Source organism: Ixodes scapularis, unplaced genomic scaffold (assembly GCF_016920785.2).
Source record: "Ixodes scapularis isolate PalLabHiFi unplaced genomic scaffold, ASM1692078v2 PGA_scaffold12__126_contigs__length_90152505, whole genome shotgun sequence".
Classification (NCBI taxonomy): Eukaryota; Metazoa; Arthropoda; class Arachnida; order Ixodida; family Ixodidae; genus Ixodes; species Ixodes scapularis.
The window spans coordinates 11,775,387-11,785,386 of NW_024609838.1; the positions used below are offsets into that span (position 1 = coordinate 11,775,387).

General features: G+C 44.4%; 1 protein-coding gene across 1 annotated transcript; it reads left to right on the forward strand.

Moving 5' to 3' along the window:
- Nucleotides 1–4,474: 4,474 nt before the first annotated feature.
- LOC121046778 (uncharacterized protein K02A2.6) lies at nucleotides 4,475–8,803 on the forward strand. The gene has a single exon (XM_040501380.1). The coding sequence runs from the start codon at nucleotides 4,647–4,649 to the stop codon at nucleotides 8,595–8,597; it is 3,951 nt and encodes a 1,316-aa protein (XP_040357314.1). The 5' UTR covers nucleotides 4,475–4,646; the 3' UTR covers nucleotides 8,598–8,803.
- Nucleotides 8,804–10,000: the final 1,197 nt, after the last annotated feature.

A 10,000-nucleotide genomic window follows, 5' to 3' on the forward strand; every position in this document is an offset into this window, starting at 1 on the left:
AATGCATCAGTTATCTTCGGAAATGATGACGAACATTGGATAAAGTCGAGTGGCCGCAGAGTCGTTGTTTTACTCTCGCTGACAAACTATTTAGCACAATCAAGTTATAAGGCACTTATTTGTTGACAAATCATCATTTTGTGACACAAATTTAACAAGGCCAAGTTTGGGGAATGCACTTTGAAGTCGGGAGTTGTACTTTCCTAGGAAAGTACCAGAGAAAATACTTCAAGTGAAGTTCAAGTACATATCCAGAGAATGTGATTCGTTCAAGTTTTTTTAAACATACTTGAAGTAGTACTTTGAGTACGATGTACTTAAGGTACTTTCCAATACTGATTGTTTACACGAAACATCTATAAAAAAAAAAAAAGTCGAGACGTGCACCGCGGTTGGCACTGACGATTGTGCCAAGGTAAGCTTTAATTTTATTGGTACGCTTTATTAGCTCCATGCGGAGCAAATTTGAGTGATCCATGTTTTTTTTTGTTTTTTTTTTACGAAATAATTATTTACGACACGGGATACGCGCGGGGCAAAACGCGACAATCTGGCATTCTATGACACGCATGTGAATAACGAGCGAGTCTTCTCAGCCATATTCTTTTTCTCCCAGTGTTTAAAATGGACATCACGTATAAAAAACAACAAGGGCTTCATAGCGCGAAATTAACGCGAAGAAAGCTCTTGAAAGTGTCGAGCAACAGTGTCACTCTCGCCGCACTGTTGCCGCACTCTTTGCCGTACCGAAGGATGCGCTTCAAAGGCGTCGTCCCTTTTTTGCCGCACGGGCGGGGCAAAATTATTACAATTGAAATTACAATTCTTTTGTTTCATTTTTTTCCCAACTCACCCCAAACCCACAATGTCGCCTTTGTTCGCGTTCGTGCTTTGGTTCTACCACCCGCCTCTGCAATGCCAGGTGATCCCGAAAATGAGTAGGTGAAGGAGTCAATTATTGTGCCTAGGGAACATGACAAATTTTACTCCCAAAAACGATCGTAGGGAGTTTTTGTACGTCGTTGGTTGGCCTCCTCCGATAACAATGAACCGTACCGACACGATGCGTTCGCAAAGAATCGGGTATCATTATCAGAATGAAAATACACACATACACACAAACCAAACGAGAAATATAACCCTCGCGGCCTACATCATGTACAATTAAGGTCAATACACACACGCACACACGCGTGCACACACACACACACACACACACAGGAACTTCCTAATAGTTAGCTCCGAAGACCATAACTATTTAGAGTTCTCGGTACCCAGAACGCAAGTTCGTCTGCTTCTTGCACGGGGGTTGCCACAACGCCGAGCTCTTATTAGTTGTTTGAAAAAAAATAAAATAGTGGGTAGACCTCAAGGCAGCTAGCATTGGGAGAACTGGGACTTAGCATTAGCAGTGATTCTCATTTATTGTTATTCACTCTTTAACTGGGTTTGTGTATCTCCGTCATTTTAGAGGTTAATCGAGGTTGTGGTAACACGTCGCCTTAAAACAAATTTAATTTTTTTCGGATAAAGTTCGGTTGCGTATAGCGCATCGGAGGCAATAATAAAACGCCTGGCGGATTTCGCAATTCGCTCGTCGCGGACTCCAAATGTCTCTTTTTCGGGCCCCGATTGCCCGTCTCTTGCGCTTCATTTCGTAATCCTGCAAGAAACGCAGAGGTCACAAAGGACGCTGGGTTTCGCCAGAGCTAGAAATGAATTATACAATTTATAGCTTGAATTCCGTCTTTTCGTATTAAAAAAAAAAAAAAAAGAATCCGAAAAACACATGCTGGTAAATTTTCTATGAATTAGGATTCATATATTAAAAGAAAAGAAAGACATTTCCCCGTCATAACGACAAAAACAAAAACAAACAAAAGAAAACGGTGTTTTACGAATAAACTTTATAAGAGCACAATGGCCCTTTTGTTTCCTTTGAAATCTCGAACTACTGACAAAACGGGTTTGCGTTTTGATCGTCAAGGTTCCTTCAGGACAACGTCATTCCATCCTGCCTTTTATTTTAGAGAAATAGGGAGCGCAGTAAAATAAACTCGGAATTTCACAGAATTGGGAATCTAACGAAGATAAGTTCCGATAAACCCCGACTTTTCGGCGAAAAATAAACTCCTAAAAACACCCTCCGAAATTCACGAGGAATACGCTCCGAGAACACGGAATCTATACTAATAGTTAGGATTCCGTGTTGTCGAAGTTTATTTCTTCTAAAATTAAAAAAAAAAAAAGTTTGAAAGTTTTTTTTTGTTTTTTTTTTATTTGTTTTAGGTGTTTTTATTACCTAACTTAGATAAAGGACTAGATGACGTCTCGAAGAAAGATAGCGCGTTTTCACATGGCGCTACAATGTAGGTCGTTTGAACGATATGACCTCGCGCTCCAAATGGAGCGATGCGTCATCTGCTAGCATGTCTGGTAAGGGTAGACTATTTGGCCAATACTGCTTTGATAAACCATCATTTTGTGATACAAATTTAGCAAGACCAAATTTTGGGAATGTACTTAGAAGTCGGCAATTGTACTTCCCTCATAAAGTACAAAAAAAAAAAAAGAAGTATACTTTAAGTAACGTGCAAGTACAAACTCAGATTTAAGTAAAGTACAAGTTTTCTAAACGTTCTTGAAGTAGTTCATTAAGTACAATGTACTTGATTTGTTCCCAACACTGGTTTTATCTCTTGAACTCAGACGGATCAAAAGTGATGCGCGGTGGAACATGCTCATTGTGGGCACTAACTCGGGCCGTAATATTTGATGCTGGTCAATCGCCCTTCTCTTAGTAAAGTGCGGAAACGTGCCGACGCTTTGTTTGCGTTAACAGTGCTGCGCAGCATAGTTTTGCGTATATTTGTTGATAGAATGCAGTATAGCCGTAGGGTTCCGCGTTTTCGTTTTTTTTTGTTTTTTTTTTTAATATTCGGCGTATTTTTTCGGTGTTTATTTTAAAATTCAATTTTCGGTTGTTGTTTTTTTTGTGAATATAAAATAAACACCGACAGGCACCGGATCAGATTATTCTTTTAGTCCTGATATCTGTGATCACTCAAAGAATAACGGCACAGATACATTAAAAATCACTTTGGCTGAAATAGACAAAACGCTGCACAAACTTTTAGAAGGTCAGCAAGACATCGTTGGAGCAATCAATGAAATCAAATCGAACCAACGTAAAGTCGAAGCTAGAATGACTGCGATTGAAAAGTGTGTCGAATCATTCAAAAACGTTGAAAAAAAATTGACGCTTGCTCCACTACCATAGTTACTTTGAAGCAAACAATCGGCTCCCTAGAGAATAAGGTAGACGATTTAGAAAATAGAATGCGCAGGAACAACTTAGTATTTTTCGAAATTCCTGAAAGCCGAAACGAAACTAAAAGTGACTTAGAGCAAGCTGTCGTCTCGGAAATTCTACGCGACAAACTAGACATTGAAAACGTTGAGGTAGAGAGGCTGCATAGGATTGGAAAACCATCAACAGGAAAGCCACGGCCGGTAATCATGAAGCTTCGGGAGTTTAATGTGAAAGAAAATATACTAAAAAACGCGCGTAGGCTGAAAGGTACTAGAATTTCAATATCTGAAGACTTCTCGTTTCACATCAGAGAGAAAAGAAAGTTACTTTGGAACAGCTCCAAGGAAGAACGTGACAAGGGCGAAAAAGTAATACTTAAATATGACAAATTGATTGTCGGCAACTCATGTTATCAATGGGACACTGAAAACAACACTCGCCTTCTGATAAGCACGAGGCAGCGAACCGCCAGAGACTGGCAGCCTCACGATGAATGACATCGGTGTTTAGAATCGCGCTCCTTCACTCTTATCAATGTCAACGCAAGAAGCATAGCAAATAAAACTGTTGAACTTGAACACATGTTACTGTCTGAAGATCCGGACATAACTGTAATAACAGAAACTTGGTTGCACTCCAGCATTATAAATGATGAAGTTATCCCACCAACGCACCAAATATTTCGTAAAGATCGTGACTCGAGAGGGGGAGGTGTAGCAATAGTTATTAAAAAAGATATAGATGCAACCCTATTTCAAGATACTGCGAACATAGAGTCGGTTTGGGTGAAAATGCGCATTAATAACAGCCCAATTCTCGTTGGAGGCGTCTATCGGCCGCCGAATGCTCCTGAAGGTGTACTAGAAAGCCTATATGATTTTGTAAATATTCAAAGTCCTCGTTTTGCAAACATGATTATCGCAGGAGACCTTAATCTTCCCAACATCACCTGGGAAACCTTGACACCTTTGAACCCTAACTGCCGGCATTCTGAGCTTCTGACGAGCATGGCCTTTGCAAACGACTTGTCACAAATAGTCACGTGTGCAACGAGAATCACAAGATCAAGTAGCACCATGCTTGACTGTTACAAGATGAGCCGACAGATGGCGCCACCACCCAAGGCATGCGGTGGCGTACGCGCCTTCCCCCTTCCTCTACGCCTGGAGACGAAGAAACCGGCGAGCATGGCGGACGCAGATACCGTCCACGTTGTAACCTTTTGTCAAGCATTAAACTAGTTACGTTCGATAACACGCCTTTTTGAAACATGGTGTCAGAAGCGGCAATAGCCAACGCTTGAGCTACGACCGCCACGACCACGGAAGCAAGCATGGACAGGATCCCGCCGCCGCCGAAGTTTGAAAACGCCAGCAACGCTGCGGAACAATGGCGCACGTTCAAACAAGCCTTCACGCTGTACCTGAAAGCGACCGATGCCGCTGGAGCATCATCGGAAAGGCAAGTCGCACTTCTTCTCACGGTTGGAGGACCAAGCCTGCTAGACATTTACAATACTCTGGACTTCGGAGAGTGTACGGAAGCGAGACCGCACCCTGAATTTGACTTCGACCACGTTGTGAAGCTACTGGATGCGCACTTTCTGCCGAAGCAGAACGAAGTGTACTCACGCTACATCTTTCGCACTCGAGTACAACTCCCCGACGAGAGGTTCGACACGTTTTTAACCGATCTCAAATTGAAGACTCGGGACTGCAACTTCGGACCTGAAAAGGAGAAGATGATTCGAGACCAGATTGTCTGCGGAGTGAATGACGAGAAAGCGCGAGCGGACATTCTAAAACTTGATGAACCGTCGCTTGGAAAGGTTGTCAAGGTATGTCTAGCGCATGAGTCAACGAAGCTGCAACTTAAAGTCTTCAAGGAAGGCAGACCAGCAACTGAGGAAGTTCATGCAGTGAAAGACAGACGCCGTCGTCTACCACCTGTTGACCGAGCAAAAGATAAAAAGACAAGTTCGAATCAAGCAGTACAGCATTGTAAGTACTGTGGAAGCGATCATGCACGTGCTAGAAATGCTTGTCCAGCATGGAACAAAACATGCAACAAATGCAAAAAACAGAACCATTTTGCAGTTGTGTGTAAAAACAGCAAGACTGTTGCCAGTTTGGAGCCAGAAGACGACACAGATGAAATACTGATGGTGCAAAGCGGCAAACCAAGTCCACTGTTTGCGACTTTAAATCTGAACCAAGAAGGAATAAGGTTCCAGGTTGACAGCGGGGCTGCTGTAAATGTCATCACTAAGAGAAATGTGTCGCCTGATCAGATAATGCCGACGTCTACAACGCTGAGAATGTGGAATGGTACCAAGGTAGTGCCATACGGCAAGGCGAGGTTGAATGTAACCACTGCTAATGGACACAAGCACATTGTTGACTTTGTCGTGGTGCGTGATGACCTCAGACCCCTTATCGGACGAAAGACAGCCGAGCAGATGGGACTGATCACAGTGAATTACAGCCTGGTTGCCAGCATCAGTGCTGCAGGTGCACAGGGTGCACTGGAACAGATCATGGAAAGACACTCCGACGTCTTCGGACAGTCTTTAGGCTCATTACCTGGACTTGTACACCTGGTGACTAAACCTGCTGCAAGCCCAAAGGCGGTGACAGGCTGTCGGGTGCCAGTGAGTGTTAAACCGCAGCTAGAAAAGACAATCAGAAACCTAGAACAAAGGGGAATCATCAAAAGTGTCACCGAACCAACCCCGTGGGTGAGCCGAATGGTTGTTGCCACGAAGAAAAATGGTGATATGAGAATCTGCATTGATCCTCAGGCTCTCAACGAAGCCTTAGAGCGGGAGAGGCACCCCTTACCGATCCTGGATGACATTTTGCCTGAAGTCGCAAAGGCAAAGATATTCTCGAAGTTGGACCTACGAGACGGCTACTGGCAATGTATCCTGGACGAAGAGTCTAGCCTCCTCACCACCTTTCAGACACCAATGGGACGCTACCGATGGCTACGCCTTCCATTTGGACTTGCTGTCAGTAGTGAAATCTTTCAGAAAAGACTGCAGTCAGCTCTGGATGGACTGAGTGGTGTGCTGTGTGTGGCAGATGACATTCTAGTGTATGGTATCGGCGAAACCGATGCAGAAGCGCGCAGTGACCATGACAAGAAGCTGGAAAACCTGCTGCAGAGATGTCAGAAGATTGGTGTGCGACTCAACCGAGACAAGACGGAGCTGCATCGCACAAGTACAACATTTCTGGGGCACCTGCTGACAAAAGACGGACTACGTGTTGACCCTGAAAAGGTCAGAGCCATTCAAGAAATGCCCCCACCAACTGACGTCCAAGGTGTGCAACGCTTTTGTGGAATGGTCAATTACCTTGCACGCTTTCTGCCAAAGCTCTCCCAGGTCACAGAACCGCTCAGAAAGCTGGTCATCAACAGTGAACCATGGGCATGGAGCGATGAACAAGACAACGCATTTCAAGAGACAAAGAACTTGGTAGCAAGAGCCCCAGTGTTGGCATATTACAATCCGCAGAAACCGCTGATGGTACAATGCGATGCCAGTGAACGTGGCTTAGGAGCTGCACTCCTTCAAGATGGACAGCCATTATCCTTTGCGAGCAGAGCTCTCACGCCTACTGAAGTCCGGTATGCGCAGATAGAGAAGGAGATGCTTGCCATAGTCTTTTCGTTGAACAAGTTTCACCAGTACACTTTCGGAAGACTGACGACTGTAATCACAGACCATAAGCCACTACAAGCCATCATGAAGAAGCAGCTGGACCAAGTTCCAAGGAGACTGCAAGGGATGATCCTACAGACTCAACGCTACAACATTGACCTGCAGTACCGACCAGGAAAGGAACTTCTACTGGCCGATACGATGTCACGAGCATTCTTGCCAGACGACCATTGCGAACAGCAGCTTGAAGACATCAACGTGGTGAACCACCTACCTGTGCGAAAGGATACTGCAGAGAAGATCCGCAACGCAACCCTGAGGGATGAAACCTTGCAAAAGCTGACAGCAGTGATCCTAACAGGATGGCCACAGGAAAGGCACAATGTTGCACCAGAAATCAGGATGTACTTCCCTTTCCGAGACGAACTTGTCGTGGAAGATGACATTGTTTACAAGGGACAACGACTGGTGATACCAAAAGCACTTCGGGGAGAGATGAAAGAAAAGCTACATTCATCACACATGGGTATCGAAAGCACTCTACGACGTGCACGTGACAGTATTTTCTGGCCGAGCATGAATGCTGAAATCAAGGACCACATATCAGCCTGTAATGTGTGTCAGAAACATGCACCAGCGCAACAACGAGAGACGCTGAAACCACACCCGAGACCAGACTTTCCGTGGGAACGTGTTGGATGCGACATACTGGAGCACAAGAACAAGCACTTCCTAGTCACAGTGGACTATTACAGCAACTTCTGGGAGGTCGACCAACTCAACTCGTTAACATCTGCCCATGTGATACGCAGACTGAAAGCACACTTCGCAAGACACGGCATCCCAAGTGTTCTGATCACAGACAACGGCTCACAGTTCGCTTGTGAAGCGTTCAACAAATTCTCAATCGATTGGAATTTCGAACATGTCACGTCCAGCCCACGATACCCAAGATCGAACGGTATGGCTGAGTCTGCCGTGAAGACTGTCAAAATGCTCTTAAAGAAAGCAGACGAAAGCAATGGCGATCCTCAGATGGCATTTCTCGACCATCGTAACACGCCGCTGCAACACATGCATGCAAGCCCTGCACAGCTCCTCATGGGTCGACGCACACGCACATGTGTACCAACGACAACTAAGCAGCTGCTGCCAAAAACTGTCAGTGCCAGAAACCAGTTGGAGCAGAAGAAACGAAGGATGGTTTTCTATCACGACAAACAGGCTAAAGACCTCCATCCTCTGAGCATGGGACAAGATGTGATGGTTCTTCCAACCAAAGAAGCATTATGGACAAAGGGAACCATCAAGGAGCAATGTGGTGACAGGTCATATAAGGTACAGGTCAGTGACGGCGTGCTACGCCGCAACAGAGTGCACATACGAGATGTACCCAGTTGCCAACAGGCTGAAGCAGATGTCCCTACTACTACTCAGGACGATCGTGGGCACCACAGAACACCCCAGGTCAAAAGTTCCCCTCAGCGCGAACCAGACACGACACCAGTACCTGAGACGTACGAGCCTGACCACCAATTCGCCCCAATCCATACCCCTACGCGCCCAAAGAGAACAGCAGCTCTACCAAAGAAGTTTCAAGACTTTATTGTGGGGTAGTCCCTACTTAAACAAAGGAGGATGTTACAAGATGAGCCGACAGATGGCGCCACCACCCAAGGCATGCGGTGGCGTACGCGCCTTCCCCCTTCCTCTACGCCTGGAGACGAAGAAACCGGCGAGCATGGCGGACGCAGATACCGTCCACGTTGTAACCTTTTGTCAAGCATTAAACTAGTTACGTTCGATAACACGCCTTTTTGAAACATTGACTTAATTTTTATATCTAATGAGCTTTCCAACAAAACGTTTAATTGTTATGTTCGGGAAGGAATATCAGATCACCGCTTAATTTGGTGCGAATTCACTGGAGGGCTGAATACTAAGGAAGCAGCCCGGGTAGTCAAAGTTCCTAATTACACACGAGCGCTAGATGAAAGCATTTTAGACCACCTTGAACTGGCATTTGAAAATTTTTGTGAACTAAGTACACACGAAATAACTATCAATGACTTATGGTTCTCGTTTAAAAGCACAGTGCATACTTGTATTGACCGGTTTCTACCAACACGTTGCAAACGTATACGAAAAAGGAACCCCTGGATAACCCGAGATATCTTACATCTTAAGCGAAAAATTAATAGGATTCGAATTAAGAAACGGAAAAGAGATAGGCTTAATATATCACATCTGCGTAGGCAACTAAGGGCAATGATCCATACGTCAAAACAATACTTCCATAACGTGACTTTGGAGAAATTTTTGGTATCGGATCCTCGGAAGTTTTGGCGATATATAACCCAATCAAAGCAACCAGTCTGTACTATAAAACAAAACGGAGTAGATATCAACGATCCTTTTGAGATTGCTAGCGCGTTCAATCAATACTTTTCCTCGGTATATACTTCCGACAATCATCAAACTCCAGAGAGTGGGTCGCCCCAACATCACATTCCGCACATTACGTTCGCCAAGGAAGGCATTTTTGCGGCAATACTAAAACACTAAACACTAAAAAATCAGTGGGGCCTGATATGATTCCAAATATATTTTTGAGAAGGTATGCTGAGTCATGTTCCAACTATTTATTGGTTCTTTTTTAACAAATCAATTGAACTAGGGCAAATCCCCGATGACTGGAAAACTGCCAAAATTGTCCCTATTTTCAAAGCAAGTGATATTCGTTGCGTTACTAATTACCGACCTGTGTCTCTACTATGCAGTAGCGTAAAAGTAATTGAGCACGTTTTATACAAGCATATTGTTTCCTTTCTTGAAGAAAATGTTTTTTTTAATGCGGGGCAACATGGTTTTAGACGGGGTCTATCGACGATTACACAACTTGCGCATACGATCCACGACTTTGCAAAAACAATTGATTCAGGCCTTCAGACGGACGTAATTTTTTTAGATTTTGCGAAGGCATTCGACCGAGTATCGCACAAAAAGCTCCTTCTTAAGCT